At 34.6% G+C, this 16885-nt stretch overlaps 1 protein-coding gene across 1 annotated transcript in view; it reads left to right on the forward strand.

The window, feature by feature from the left end:
- The first annotated feature begins 216 nt into the window (after positions 1-216).
- LOC100369341 (recQ-like DNA helicase BLM) overlaps positions 217-16885 on the forward strand; it is a 31276-nt gene continuing 14607 nt past the window's right edge. Inside the window, exons 1-17 of the mRNA XM_085507316.1 lie at positions 217-221; positions 542-841; positions 1407-1480; positions 2673-2731; positions 3834-3951; positions 4344-4399; positions 4853-4944; positions 5558-5612; positions 8963-9117; positions 9914-10575; positions 12077-12195; positions 12320-12433; positions 13187-13285; positions 13794-13942; positions 14537-14801; positions 15778-15973; positions 16398-16582. Coding sequence (XP_085363442.1) covers positions 217-221; positions 542-841; positions 1407-1480; positions 2673-2731; positions 3834-3951; positions 4344-4399; positions 4853-4944; positions 5558-5612; positions 8963-9117; positions 9914-10575; positions 12077-12195; positions 12320-12433; positions 13187-13285; positions 13794-13942; positions 14537-14801; positions 15778-15973; positions 16398-16582 — 2703 coding nt within the window. The remainder of the gene's footprint in view (positions 222-541; positions 842-1406; positions 1481-2672; positions 2732-3833; positions 3952-4343; positions 4400-4852; positions 4945-5557; positions 5613-8962; positions 9118-9913; positions 10576-12076; positions 12196-12319; positions 12434-13186; positions 13286-13793; positions 13943-14536; positions 14802-15777; positions 15974-16397; positions 16583-16885) is intronic.

The raw sequence follows: 16885 nt of genomic DNA on the forward strand, positions 1-16885 counted from the left end.
CTAAATTCCGATGTAGGTAGAGGTTCCAGATTCTTTCTATTCACCAGTGTACATTGCCTCTTACTGTATCAGGCCAACCACCTACATGTATGTATATACAAGTTGCACCTAGAAGCTTCCCTTGGAAAGGATTTTTCAACCAATCAGATCATGTCTTATTAAAATCTGGCATATAACACAAGATCTGATAGGTTACTGTTCTTGAAAGATCACAACATGTAGTTGGTTGAATGTAGTTATTAAAGGGGCACCTTCCAGTTAAGATTAATGTCACAACAAATTTACTTTCTGGATTAAAATAACAATGGATAACAAAAGATAGATTAACACTGTAAACAACATAAACAATAGTGTCCCATGATTCTTTGGTGCAATCCATCTGATTGAGCGGTTCCCCTTTAAAGTCACTTGCGATATGAACCTGCAACTGGAATTAGAAGTCTTTATACCAACATCAGATTATAATCAGATTGTTCTGTATTGTTTGGGGGTATTGAAATTATAACCACTATAGTTTTTTTTACCATCTATTACTTTACAGTTTTACTTTCAAGAAACCATCTAGTGGCAAAATCAATAAACTTTCAAGTAAAAAGTCAACTAGCACTTCACTGACTGTTCCTATCAACACAGTACCCAAATCTAAGACTGGTTTCATTCCTGTGGTTCAAAGTGGTGTTACTGCTAAGGTGAATTCTGCTCCTGTTTCTACAAAGCAGTCAAGTTTACAGTCATGGTTTAAAAATAATGATAGCAAGACAACTAATTTAACTCCATCCAACAAGTTTGGAGTTCCAGTTAAAAAGCCTCAAGCGACCGTCTCACCAGTCATAAATAATAGGTAAGAATAAATTTAACAACTTTGCTGCTCCTAAATTATCAGATGGCAGCGTGTCTTTCGTTCAAGTGGAATTTTATTGAATGCAACATTTTATACTGTATTTACTATATTACATGTACTACAAGCGCTTTAGGTAAACGACAGTGATGTGACTGGTCAAAATAATTCATGCTAACGATGCTAAAATTGAAACAATGAATCTCTAATTTTTAGGTATGCCCACTTCATCATGGAAATGTGTCTGAAATATTCAAGGAATCAATTTCAAAAATTATTTTCTTGTGAAGTAACAGTAAAAAACATGAACAAACAAGTGGTGAAAAACAGCCAATCATGCAAAAAAAAAAAAATCAGAGATTTAATATGCTAAGTGAATATTAACTTGAAAAGTACACGATTTTATTCTCCTATATCTCGGCTTTCTGAAAACATGTATACATGTATTGGCACATTTACATGCTAAGTAACTGGTGGAGAATACCTAATTGCAATTAAACTTTTGATTAGGCTTCCCCTGTATGTAACTACCATAATGTAGCTATCGGTATATTTATTATCTATATAGGTTAACAAGGAAGAAATCACCAAAACCGGTTCTAGATATCGAAGATTATGGAGCTGATGAATGGTCTGATTTTGGTATCTATATTTCTATATCTATATTGTCCTTCTGATGGAGCTTTGTAGAAAGTATGAAAATAATTAGCCCCCCCCCCCCCACTGGACATAGCCTTATGGATTTGGTTCTGTCCATCCGCCATCGTCGCCTTATATCAGAAATTCATTAATCAAACTTGGTAAATATTTGATACATGATGGTACACATATGTCCCGATATTTTTTTAGCGGTCATATTTGACCTCAAAATAGCCTAAAAACCAATATATTATTTATGTAGTGCATTATCTCCATGTTGTGCTGCCCCGTTCTGTTCAAACGTAGAATATGGATAACACCTGTTGGCATGCTGAAGCACACATCATTATTTTTCACATTTCAAAATTAGCCGACTGGCATCTGTTTTCTTCATAAAAAATACTTATTTGTGTTCATTTTTGCTTATCACTTGGTAAGTTTATTCAGATTTAGTACAGAGGCAGTATATTATTTCAAGAAGATGCAAGTTGATTTTAGTTGAGATATTGTACAATATGGCTAACCATCAGCCATCTGCAATTTTCATCGTTTTTTTTTTGGACAATTGTACTTGTCCAATTAGGTCTAAACTTGGTTAACAGACTATTGTTGATTGTGTCACCATACAATCCAAGATAGTTGACTGGCAGCCATAGAACATATCACTATTCCAAATCATACAATGTAGAATACTGGTAGTTATAACTCTGCCAATTCTCCAAGCGTGTCTGCTCCTGCAATCTGACATAACTACTGGAATTGGGATATATGTTTGACATTTTGCCAACATAAAGACTCAAACATGTTGAATTGTCTGGCAGTCCAAGTCATTAGTTTAGTGTTGAACTGCTACATGCACTGGATCAAAAAGGAGCATATACTGTTAAATTCTGACATATTATTTGTCATATGATGTACTAAAACATTCTATGACATTCTCAACATGACTTGTTTTAAATATTCCTTATGCTCAATGCCCTGGGTGGACCTCTATCAAATTTCGTCCCGATATCAATTATTTTCAAATATTTTTTTAATTTTGGGTACACTGCCAATTATTTTTGTAAACAATTTGTTTGATGAACTTGATGTGTTGCTCTGCTCGACTTGGTTTCCACAATGTTCTTGTAGGACAGCAGAGCTATCTCGACTGTCAGATCGCTTGTTTTGACCTTTTGTATCTTTTACTTTGCAGATGATTCTTCATTTCTACAATCAAGTTTATTATCTAGTGATTTCAGGGATAATACCTCTGTAAGTATCAACACTGAGTGTACTCATTGGTGGAACTCAATCTCAACTCATTTGTAAAATTCTGACCATTTTTACCAAGTCCTTGAAGGGCACTGAAAATAAATTACCAGAAATATTCTCATTAGTGTGGTACAAATGTCCCCAAAATAGTAATAAATGGGATGTGAATAAATCAAAAACATATTCAGCTGATAAAAAAAGATTTGTACAAAAACGTCATCCACCAACTGGAGTAGAACTCTGCGGATTTATTTCACTCACATAGCATTTCCACACTGGTAATAAATGATTTTCCATTCACCTCGGGATCTTGCTTATTGTGTGAAAGGCGAGGTCCCACATCTGCCACAATGATTTAACAATTTGATTTTTAATTCATGTTTCTTTTTTTATAGCTCAATGTCATAATGGGGATTCTTGAGAGGGGAATATTGCGTTGAGATATCCTTACCTCATCGTAATTAATCACCATCTAATGTGTATAGCACATTATTAAGCATGGAAAAACCCTAAAATATTTGGCGTTTGACGAACCCCACACGATGTTCCACTATGATGCTATGACCTTTGTTTGTCCTGTTTTTTCGTTCAATTTCACATAACGTGGGATTTCACAGCCAATGGAAAATGGTCTATTTGAATGCTATCTTCTTAGTAATTTAAATTCAATATGAAGCATTACCTAGAAAATGAATGTCTGCCTCTTAGGTCTATCCCTTATGAATTTATATGTCAACTTTTAACATTTTGCTGTCAAGCCCAGGGAACATTTTGTACTTCTTATTCTTAGTGGTGTCCAGACTTGCTTAAAAGTCTGCTTCACTCATAAATAAAATAATATAACCACACATTATGCATATACACATGTCTTGCATAATGACGATTTTCGTGAATCAGTGAAATTCTAGATATTCTGTAGCAGTGACATTTTTTGGGGGGTTATATGACACTGTGTTAGCGGTTGTTGTGAAATTTTGCCTTTGCGAACGCCATCAAATCGTGAGAATTCATAGCAACAAAAATTAAGTTGTTTACAGTATTATCATGATGTTCACCTACAATTAACAGTGCCAAGTATATTGATGGATTCTGTGTTTTTTAGACAAATACAGGAATGTCAAATAGAGAACCTAATAATGAGGTGAATGTGGCAACGGTTGATTTACTCAGTGATAATGAAGATGGTTTTGATGATCAAGATGAAGATAGATTTCACAATGGTAAGAACTGTAATCTGTAATTTATGCTTAGGCTTACTTTAGATAATAAATATTCATTATCACCAATATACTAATGTGCTCCACATTCAAAAATGTTACAGATATCTCAGTCGTCCTTTCAATGACTTGCAGCAGTAATGTTATACAAAGCCAAAAAGGGTTTTTATTGAAAACTTATGTGAGTTAAGATGAATGTTCTATAGTGTTTCACACCTCAACGATGATTAAATTCCAATAAAATAACACCATCAAACATATCCACGCAATCGCAATCTTTGTTTCTATAGCAGTTATCATTAAAACGTAATTATACACAATAATAGTACTGTGAATTGCTTGATTTTCTAATTTATGTTTGTGCTGCAGTAACTTTGTATGTTTATGTGTTCTAGTACGTGAGACTGCTAGCAGCATCTTGCCCACAGATGTACCACCAGAATTTGATTTTGTAAGTATACTTTGTATTATCAGATTGTCACTCTTCCTGAATGCCTTGATTCCCTTCAGCACTTCCTTCACAACTCAATCATTCCAGGGCTTTTTTAGAAATTTAGGTCTCAAAACTTAGTGTCCTCAGAATACCGAAATTCAAGCCTTAACTGTGTCTAACTTCAACAGATGATAATTAAATCCATTTATTGTATCTTGTTATATAAGTGTGGGATATGCAAATTGTATATAAGATGTGAAGCTGTTGTCTTTTAGATAAATGAAGGAATGTGAACCTTGATGTACTAGTACTAGTAGCTGTATCCTGTGTGTGTAAGACTGTTATTACTGGATAGTGATGTATACTGTGTGTCAGATATTTATTAATATTACTGGGGTATGCTGTAATCAAATCTCATTATGCTAACAATGCATACCTGGTAACTGCATGTTCTACTGGTATTATCCATAGGGACTATCGGATTTTGAAGATTTTGATGAAGAAGAAGATGTTGATAAAGATGTTTTACCTTCTAATGATATACCACAGGCTGTTGATGACAGGTGAATATTTTACTAAATTCTTTGTTCTGATTGTATGTGAGCATACGTTTGAATTTTCAAACTACGTTTTAGCTTTGGAGTGGCCAAAATCTTGACTGTGCCAATTGGACTGTCCACCCATCCACTTTCATCAGGTTAATAATGGACAGATTTGTTGGCAACTTGGTACATAATTTCTGTTCTGGATTCTGTTTAAATTTGGAATATTGGCACCTCCATTATTGCTTTTCAAGATTTGATTGAAAAAAAACAGGTGACTATTTACTACATTGAAAATTGTGTTCATTTTTGGCTTGTAAAAATGAATCACATTTGTCCATAACTAAATAAATTACGTAACAACTAATTCCTAAATACACAAAAGACGCATCAAGTGAATTCTTAATTTCAGGCTAAATGTACAAATTGCTCTTATAGTTGAGTTTTCAGAATCAACATTATGATGCATAAAGTGATATGCAAGGTTTCTAATAACATCTACAAGTGTGCATAACTTGCTAGTGCTTACATATTTAGATAATCCAGGCAACATATTATAATAAAGTATATCTAAAAGTCTAAAAGATGCAGCATTTCAAATCTAACATGTATAATCAATTCTTATCCTTAATAGGTCCAAGGTAGAATCAGCTGATAATCATGCAGTGTTGGCAGCATTACCCGATAAGGTTAGTTAATCTTGCTATTAAGATACAACTTAATATTAGAAAGTCTTATAAAATTTGCATGATGAAAGTTAGCAAGTTTGTTAAGTGTACGTATTAGACACTGATACCTGGGAAAGACAATCATAGTAGTGACGTTGCATGATGAAAGTTAGCAAGTTTGTTAAGTGTACGTATTGGACACTGATACCTGGGAAAGACAATCATAGTAGAGAGGTTGCATGATGAAAGTTAGCAAGTTTGTTAAGGGTACGTATTGGACACTGATACCTGGGAAAGACAATCATAGTAGAGAGGTTGCATGATGAAAGTTAGCAAGTTTGTTAAGTGTACGTATTGGACACTGATACCTGTGAAAGGCAATCATAGTAGAGAGGTTGCATGATGAAAGTTAGCAAGTTTGTTAAGTGTACGTATTGGACACTGATACCTGTGAAAGGCAATCATAGTAGAGAGGTTGCATGATGAAAGTTAGCAAGTTTGTTAAGTGTACGTATTGGACACTGATATCTGTGAAAGGCAATCATAGTAGAGAAGTTGCATGATGAAAGTTAGCAAGTTTGTTAAGTGTACGTATTGGACACTGATACCTGTGAAAGGCAATCATAGTAGAGAGGTTGCATGATGAAAGTTAGCAAGTTTGTTAAGTGTACGTATTGGACACTGATACCTGTGAAAGGCAATCATAGTAGAGAGGTTGCATGATGAAAGTTAGCAAGTTTGTTAAGTGTACGTATTGGACACTGATACCTGTGAAAGGCAATCATAGTAGAGAGGTTGCATGATGAAAGTTAGCAAGTTTGTTAAGTGTACGTATTGGACACTGATACCTGGGAAAGACAATCATAGTAGAGAAGTTGCATGATGAAAGTTAGCAAGTTTGTTAAGGGTACGTATTGGACACTGATACCTGGGAAAGACAATCATAGTAGAGAGGTTGCATGATGAAAGTTAGCAAGTTTGTTAAGTGTACGTATTGGACACTGATACCTGTGAAAGGCAATCATAGTAGAGAGGTTGCATGATGAAAGTTAGCAAGTTTGTTAAGTGTACGTATTGGACACTGATACCTTTGAAAGGCAATCATAGTAGAGAGGTTGCATGATGAAAGTTAGCAAGTTTGTTAAGTGTACGTATTGGACACTGATACCTGTGAAAGGCAATCATAGTAGAGAAGTTGCATGATGAAAGTTAGCAAGTTTGTTAAGTGTACGTATTGGACACTGATACCTGTGAAAGGCAATCATAGTAGAGAGGTTGCATGATGAAAGTTAGCAAGTTTGTTAAGTGTACGTATTGGACACTGATACCTGTGAAAGGCAATCATAGTAGAGAGGTTGCATGATGAAAGTTAGCAAGTTTGTTAAGTGTACGTATTGGACACTGATACCTGTGAAAGGCAATCGTAGTAGAGAGGTTGCATGATGAAAGTTAGCAAGTTTGTTAAGTGTACGTATTGGACACTGATACCTGGGAAAGACAATCATAGTAGAGAAGTTGCATGATGAAAGTTAGCAAGTTTGTTAAGGGTACGTATTGGACACTGATACCTGGGAAAGACAATCATAGTAGAGAAGTTGCATGATGAAAGTTAGCAAGTTTGTTAAGTGTACGTATTGGACACTGATACCTGGGAAAGACAATCATAGTAGAGAAGTTGCATGATGAAAGTTAGCAAGTTTGTTAAGGGTACGTATTGGACACTGAGACCTGGGAAAGACAATCATAGTAGAGAAGTTGCATGATGAAAGTTAGCAAGTTTGTTAAGTGTACGTATTGGACACTGATACCTGGGAAAGACAATCATAGTAGTGACGTTGCATGATGAAAGTTAGCAAGTTTGTTAAGTGTACGTATTGGACACTGATACCTGGGAAAGACAATCATAGTAGAGAGGTTGCATGATGAAAGTTAGCAAGTTTGTTAAGTGTACGTATTGGACACTGATACCTGGGAAAGACAATCATAGTAGTGACGTTGCATGATGAAAGTTAGCAAGTTTGTTAAGTGTACGTATTGGACACTGATACCTGGGAAAGACAATCATAGTAGAGAGGTTGCATGATGAAAGTTAGCAAGTTTGTTAAGGGTACGTATTGGACACTGATACCTGGGAAAGACAATCATAGTAGAGAGGTTGCATGATGAAAGTTAGCAAGTTTGTTAAGTGTACGTATTGGACACTGATACCTGTGAAAGGCAATCATAGTAGAGAGGTTGCATGATGAAAGTTAGCAAGTTTGTTAAGTGTACATATTGGACACTGATACCTGTGAAAGGCAATCATAGTAGAGAGGTTGCATGATGAAAGTTAGCAAGTTTGTTAAGGGTACGTATTGGACACTGATACCTGGGAAAGACAATCATAGTAGAGAGGTTGCATGATGAAAGTTAGCAAGTTTGTTAAGTGTACGTATTGGACACTGATACCTGTGAAAGGCAATCATAGTAGAGAGGTTGCATGATGAAAGTTAGCAAGTTTGTTAAGTGTACGTATTGGACACTGATACCTGTGAAAGGCAATCATAGTAGAGAGGTTGCATGATGAAAGTTAGCATGTTTGTTAAGTGTACGTATTGGACACTGATACCTGTGAAAGGCAATCATAGTAGAGAAGTTGCATGATGAAAGTTAGCATGTTTGTTAAGTGTACGTATTGGACACTGATACCTGGGAAAGACGATCATAGTAGAGAAGTTGCATGATGAAAGTTAGCAAGTTTGTTAAGTGTACGTATTGGACACTGAACCTGGAAAAGACAATCATTTTGGAGAGGTTGCATGATAAAAGTTAGCAAGTTTGTTAAGTGTACGTATTGGACACTGATACCTGGGAAAGACAATCATAGTAGAGAGGTTGCATGATGAAAGTTAGCAAGTTTGTTAAGGGTACGTATTGGATGGATGAAAGTTGACCAGTTAGTCAAGTGTATATAGACAGACATATACCTTGGAAAGGCAAGCACAGTAAGGAGGTAGGTGTATAAAAGTTAACAAGTTTGTCAAGTGTACATGGTGGGTGGAAATGGAAAGTTTAGTCAGATGACACTGAATGCAATTGCTGATTTCAGTATCACATGATATTTTTGTCAGAGTAGGCCATCAAATCCACCATTTTATTCATCCTGGCTGAGCAACTCATGTAATTACTACAACGGTTCTCTATATCTTATCACACTGTGACTTGGCAAGTAAGGGTTAGTAGTGTGCTTCTTGACAATTATCGTCACTTGATGCAAATTTGGGTATCCCAAAACCAGTGGCTGTGAAAATGTGAACATACTCTGAAAGTGACTGACATACCTGAAAATTGTGTAATGGTTACTACTAATGTAAATAAATTTCACTCACTAGGTTAGTGAAGATGATTTGAAAAAAAGACTTGAAGATCTAAATACTTTACAGACAACTGTTCTTGATGAGATATGTTCTGCAGTTGATAAACCAATAATATATGAAATTCTACAGCAGAGTGATTCTGAAAATCTGAGGAAATCAATTCATACATGGTAAACATCAATATTCTTTATTCTTTATTTTTCCCACCAAAATTGGTCCATTATTTTTATATGTTGATGTATTTTTCTGTGATGTTTTTCCAGATTTTGGACCTAATAGACATAATTCCTCATTGACTACAGACAGATCTTGATCAAATTTTCTTAAATATCTAGAAAAAATGATGCTGTCTCAATTTATGAAAGGTGACAAAATGAAAATGTATATACCAATTTATTCACTCATAATTGGCCTATAACACTGATATTTAGTAATACTAAAAATATGAATGTTTGATTCTTAGTGTCCTGTAAGAGCCTTGTGTCATTTCTGTTCCAGAATTCTAGAATACATCCAGTTTCTATAGTGAAAAATATTGACTTCTGTTTACATATTTACAGTAATATTTCTATGTGAGGATCATTGGTTTGAAGTTTTATGTGAAATTATAATGAGATATTTCAAGGTATGCACAAAAACAGTAAAGTACAGAATTGATGGAGCTGAGGTGGAAATGACACCGTTCTGTATAAGTGCATACATTAAATTTATCCTCATGATAAACCATATTGTGTAATCCAAGAACCAGCAAGATAGTGAATATTAATCCATTCAAACATTCTCACTACCGGTATGTATTTTTTCACACACTGGCCATCTTGAAAATATCTCATAATCATTATTTGGAATTCATATTTTCCTAATAAAGTAAAGTTGCAAATACCCCGATTAAAACTGCCAAATTACAGAACACTATAATGTTTATATAACTGATATGATGTGTATTGCCTTGTGTTCTTGTTACAGGAAAAGAATTAAAGCTAAGAATAAACAGATTTCTTTGAGATTGGAGAGAGAATATCCTCAGATGTCTTCAGTTAAATCTATCCAGTCACCATCTTATACTGGTACATCAATCAGACAGTGTGTTAGAACTCCACCTGTCATGGCAGCTTCCACTAAACCAATGTCACCAACCCCAGCAGCAGTAGCATCACCTGATTTATCCGAATCATTTGCATCTCCGTACACGGTGCCACAGAACAATGATTGGAATTCAGGGCGTGATCAGCATTTGAGACTTGATAAGCAGACGTACAGTAGTAGTATGGGACTAAATAATTCTGATAACATGCCTCAAGCCACCACACCACTGCAAACAAAACCCAAGCAATCCATGTCTAATCAATTCAGTGCCAAGAGTAATCCATCACAGGACAATCATAGTAAATACTTCTCATCTGATCCACCCAAAAGTAAAAATAAAAACACTAGTAATAGTAATATAGTTATTGAGGGAGCAAGTCCAAGTGAAGTTGCACAGTTTGGGAGATTGGATTTGCCACATTCTAAGGAAATGCTTAAAGTATTTCGCCAAATATTTGGCCTTCATAAATTCCGTACCAATCAACTTGAAGCAATTAATGCTGCTTTGCTTTCAAAAGATTGCTTTATCCTAATGCCAACAGGTAAGACTTTTACACATCTCTGTCTGTATGTACCATCCAGTACATTAAGTATAATTTTATACATTTATTTTATTTCAGTTGTTCTCCACAGTGCTGGTCATTTATGGAGGACTACCAATAGCAAAGAATATAAATATTTAGTACCGTACAAGAAATACAAAAAAAATAATTTTAATCAGTGATTACTATAAAAAAACTTTATTTTCGCTTAGAATTGATTTTTGATATTTTCACTGAAGGGGTGATTCAGTGAAAATGAAGTCCAGCAAATATAACTTTTTTTTTTCTTTATTTTACATTGAAGTGAAAATTCAGTGAAAATAAAGTTCATAAAAAAAAAGTCTTTTCAGCGAAAGTTATAATAAAGTATTTCACAGTATATGAAGTATGATTGATTAAAAATATCAACATCACATCGGTTAGAAAAAAGCAATTATAGCAAACAGTAGACATACATATGTTAAATGTGTTTTTGGCTAATCAACCAAGGAACAACAAAATTAAAATATGAATACATCATTTACTGTAAATTTTGTGTTAAGACATTTGTATTAAAAAAAAAACATACTATCTTATAGCGTTCACCAACATGAAATAAGGTGGAGCATATATCTATGCTACAGTAACAATCCTTGGGGGTGGAGTATGTCACAGACGTTCCACGTTGCTAAGACGCGCACGACTGTACCATGCATTTCTATGGGCTCTGTGCGCGCTGCTGTGGAACACCGGTCGAGCCGGTGAAAATTCGAGAAAACAACACAAACTCAACTTTGAAGTAATGCTGAACAACCAAATTTATATATGTTACACACGTAGGGCTAATCTTGTTACACTGTTCAGGGGAGTCTCAACAACCATCCCCAAGTACCGTTTTCTGCGAGTTTTTGGCCTTTGTTTTTACCGTGAGGGTTGCCAGGCGGTGAAAATGCCTGGATGTCCGCCCCCGAAGATAGTTATAATATACATGACAGTGTATACAGTATTACCATTTGTTTATTTGCATAATTACATGTATCGGTATATGTTATGAGAATATTGGAATGTATACACACATACATACAGTACAGCAAGAGTAACATATTCAAGGTATATTAAGGTGGATGTAATTACCAGTACATACTGTCGGAATGCGTACTTTGCAGCATCTTCCATAATAATCTTATCATTATAAGTCTATTCGATCTAACTACTTAGTCTATGGACAGGGCACTGCAGGGTTGGAATTTTCACATTATACGCTACCGGTATCTTTTGAAACATGATTGATATCTTAGAAATATTATATTACTGTATTTGGTCAATCAGTTGTGCATCGCTAATAGAAGTTCACATAAACCAAAACTAATAATTTGCCATTGTGTATGTGGCAAATATCCTGGTCAAAATTAATGCATGCTGTAATTTATTGAGATACGCTACTGATAGATTAATATTAATAACGTACATGAAGTGTAAAGTGTTCTACCATTGTCTTCATTGCAAATGTTGTGTTTTACAGGAGGAGGAAAAAGTCTATGTTACCAGTTACCAGGATCTATATCTAAAGGACTCACACTGGTAGTGTCTCCATTGAAATCACTCATTCAAGACCAAGTACAGAAATTATGTCTGCGTGACGTAAGTAAATAACAAATGAGGGTGAAATAGAAGGGCTAGGTTGCTTTGTTAGCTCACAGCGTCTGATTACAAATATTACATTTTGTTTTACAAGTTTTTATCTTTAGTGTTGTTTGTATTGTAGGTGCCATCAGCCCATTTATCTGGTGATGCTTCTCCAAATGAAGTGGAATTGATCTATAGAGAATTATCACGAAGAGATCCACAATTAAAATTACTATATGTAACGCCAGAAAAGGTAATCAGAAATATGCATTGAAAAAATATGAAGGGCAATACTGAACACATATCGTCTAGTCACAAGGGGAATATTGAATGCCATAAGGTATTATTGAACACGTATTACCAGCCATGAGGGTAATATTTAACACATATCGACTAGTCATTAGGGCAATATTAAACACATATCGTTTAGCCACAAGAGAAATATTGAGTGCATATCGACAAGTCAGGGAAATATTGAATCCATATTGTCTAGCCACAAGGGGAATATTGAATGCATATCGACTACCCATGAGGTATTATTAAACATGTATCAACCAGCCATGATCGCAATATTTAACACAAATCGACTAGTCATGAGGGCAATATTAAATGCAGTCTACTAATCTTTAGAGCATGATTGAATGCATATCGACTAGTTTTGAGGCCAATATTGAACACATAACTTCTAGCCAGAAGGGGAATATTAAATGCATTTCAACTAGCCATGAGGTATTATTGAACACATATCTACTGGCCATGAGGGCAATATTAAATTTATAGATTTATGAATTTAGTCAGCTCTACTAGGTTCTTAGTGGATTTCCGATATGATTGAGTGCCACATTTTCAGTATATTAATCCATGGACCAAATGTTTACCCCAACAACGGTGAACATACAATTTTATTGACCAAAGAGGTCATGGGCTACCCTGACAAGTTTTTTTCGTTGAATTCACATATTTCACTAGTATGACAAGTACACAATACAATCTATTTTATTTACAGATTAGCTCAAGTAGTAAATTAGTGTCAACATTGGAGAATCTTTATAGTCGTGGCATGTTGTCTAGATTTGTAATTGATGAAGCCCACTGTGTTAGTCAGGTAAGCTTATATCTCTGTGTAATGGAAGATAATCTTAGAATAGTGGATCAACCTGATGCTGCTCTATTGACACTGTATTCTTCAGATACTCAATTTTGTATATGTATAAACTTATTAAGAGTGAGAAACCAATTTGTAGGGTAATATCTATTGTCTGGTGTTTTCATCCAAATAAAAATATAGTATTTTATAAGCTTAAATTTATTACTTACTGATGTCTCAAACAATGAAAAATACAGCTTTTATTTTAATAAAATTAGTCTTAGGTTACTTGTTGAAACCATGAGCATATATATGTCAGTATATATGGGTTAGAAAACACAGTCGAACCATTGGTGTAAAATGAGAGCAATCATTGACAGCTCACTCAGTCTGTGGCTCATGTGACAGGAAGCGGAAGAAACATGCTCTCCAGGGAATACAACGCAGGATCTTGTGTTACACATGATTATCAAATCCTGCGTATTGTCTTGTAACAAATCACTGTTTTCTACTTACATATTTAAAGTGGGGCCATGACTTCAGACCAGATTATAAACGTTTGAATAAATTGAGAGAATTATTTCCAACTGTACCTATCATGGCATTGACTGCTACAGCCACACCAAGAGTTCGTGCTGATATTGTGAAGCAACTCAAAATACGTAGTCCTATTTGGTGAGTATTATCATATGTCATAGTTGTCCCAGGTTGAATTGTATATTTCATAACACTAATGTTTGTATTACCCGGTAAGATATGTTTACTGTAGGTCCCATTTTCCTGAATAGGAATAATGTTATAGAGAAATCAGAAAATTGTAATTTTTGTGGAAACAAGCCCAACTACATCTTCTTTATTCCATTTTGTCTGGTATTTGATATAACCTGTGCAGATTATAAAGAATTTTGCGTATTTTCTATTTAGTAGCATACCACTGTAATTAAAGGTCTATAAATTATGGTGATTTCCCTGGAAGGATTTTTATTTAATAAATGTTTTAAAAAAATACATGTACATGAGTGTCTAACAGAAGATTCATGTTTATTTCAGTAAAGTTTTTTTTCTATGTAATAGTTTCATTACAGTTTTACACATCTTGAATTGTTTTTGTATTTATCTTGGAATCAGTGATTGAGCTAGATAATCAGTATGATAGATTCACCCGAAACATAACTCATAAATATTTCTACTGAACGAATGTGCAGATTATAGTTCATATAATGTACCACACCGTACCAAACATACATGCATCTGGGACGATTTTTGCAGGTTTATCCAGAGTTTTAACAGGAGTAATCTCAAGTACTCAATATATCCCAAGAAACCCAGCAAAGTTACCCAGGACTGCATTAATCTAATCCAAGCCAGATTTGCCGGTGAATCTGGAATCATTTATTGTTTATCTCGTAATGAATGTGAGAAGGTAGCTGCAGAGTTGTCAAGTGCTGGTATAAGTGCCAAGGCTTATCATGCTGGATTGGAGAGTAATAGTAGAACATATACACAACAAGCATGGGTTAGAGATGAATACAAGGTGGGTATAATATAACTTTATACTACATTGTAAGTGGGCATATATCTATAAAAGTTTTGAATTCTAATTATCTTGTTATCTTTGTTCATGACCGTGACAAAATAGCGCAATATGTATTTCCAAACATTTCACTTGATTTACACAATTACTGCATATACATTACTCTAAGTAACTCTAAACTTGTTAAATATTATAGCATTTTACATCCTGCTTATCAGTAATTTCAAAGTATCAAACCTGTACTGCCGGTTGTTTAACTTCAAATTCAATATGTCCCATCCCTCATTCATGTTCATTTTAATTATACAAAATGTGTGCATGTTTATTTTCTTAATTATAAATTAAAACAAAACAATAAACTTATAAATTCATTATTTTTTGCCCTCATTATTATTTTTTTGTCTGTATGTGTGTGTGGATGTACATATATATGTAAGTCATTTATTATACAGCTAGCAGCGAAAACAAGAATTTACTGAATTTACTAGAATTGTCTCTTACATGTATATGGGGTAAACTACGTCAACAACATTGATGTATTCAAGGTTATTTACGTCTCATTCGATTGCTTCTTTGTTTACATTACATACAGAAGTGCAATGAAAATGTAAACCAATTTTTACCACAAATATTCACACAGTGCAAAATGTTTTTTGTTGCTATTTTGGGCTGTACTCGCTAATTGAACTAGTACATTACTACCATCAGAAAAATATTTAATAATAAGTTTTTCACAAGAATACCAAAAAGTGTGCAATCAGGCGGAACAGAGTCGTGTCATTCTCTACTACGTGCCAGTTGATGCGATTGCCACACTGCCTTTATAGTGCATACTTAGTGGTATTCTCATGATAACATCATATCATTATGGGAAATACGATTTTTAAAGAATTAGTATATAAATTATACCGGTATATTAATTACTATATAGATATGAAAGATGTCTCCACTGCTAGCAATTTATTTGTATTTGTAGGTGGTGTGTGCAACAATTGCATTTGGTATGGGTATTGATAAACCTGATGTACGATTTGTAATTCATCATTCATTACCAAAATCAATTGAAGGATTTTATCAAGAATCCGGTAGAGCTGGTAGAGATGGAAATATTGCACATTGTATTCTCTTCTATTCTTATCAAGATATGACACGACTCAGGAAAGTCATGGAACGTAAGTCAAATCATGTAAAGTATGATTTAGGGAAAATAAAATCCATGCATACCTGTTTTCCCATATTTTATACTCAAATCATTCATACAAAACACCCAAAAAATATTTTCAGTGAAAATTAATTCCAGTTAAACTATTTTACAGTACATGGAAAACAAAAGTCAGTTTGTTGACAGTTGATTTAATAACCGTATAATATACCACAGTCCCTCAACAGCTGAGGTGACTGAGAGACTGTGGATATACCTTGGTCTCTGAGTGTTTAGACCTAGATTAGTTAACAATCCTTGATGTGACTGTCGACTACACAATAGTAAATCTTTTAACACTGATCTTATTTGACTTTCCAGGGGTTCGTTGATGTAGTTTACTCATGGTAAGATTAGTGTTATATGATTTAGAAATACATGTGTTTTGTCTGCAGGTGAAAACGATAACTTTGAAGCAATACGTGTCCATATAGAGAATCTACAACGCATGGTACAATACTGTGAAAATGAAACTGACTGTAGACGATCTCAATTATTAGAATATCTTGGTGAGAAGGTTATTAGCTATGATTTGTGTAGTGGTATTGTCAGTACAGCCTGTGATAACTGTGCCAATAAGGTAAGTAATCTGTGTAATAACTGTCATCCACAGTAATAAGTTGGGCAATATCACATGGACTTATCCTAAAAAATATGCAAATTAGTGTTTACATGTGAATATTTTTACTTCCTAAAATGTTACCCATCAGGCTTTTAGCCAGCCACCATGTATACCTGTCATTTTAGCCAGCCAGCATGTATACCTGTCATTTTAGCCAGCCACCATGTATACCTGTCATTTTAGCCAGCCACCATGCATACCTGTCATTTTAGCCAGCCACCATGTATACCTGTCATTTTAGCCAGCCACCATGTATACCTG

Source organism: Saccoglossus kowalevskii, chromosome 13, assembly GCF_978046115.1.
Source record: "Saccoglossus kowalevskii chromosome 13, keSacKowa6.1, whole genome shotgun sequence".
Taxonomy (NCBI): domain Eukaryota; kingdom Metazoa; phylum Hemichordata; class Enteropneusta; family Harrimaniidae; genus Saccoglossus; species Saccoglossus kowalevskii.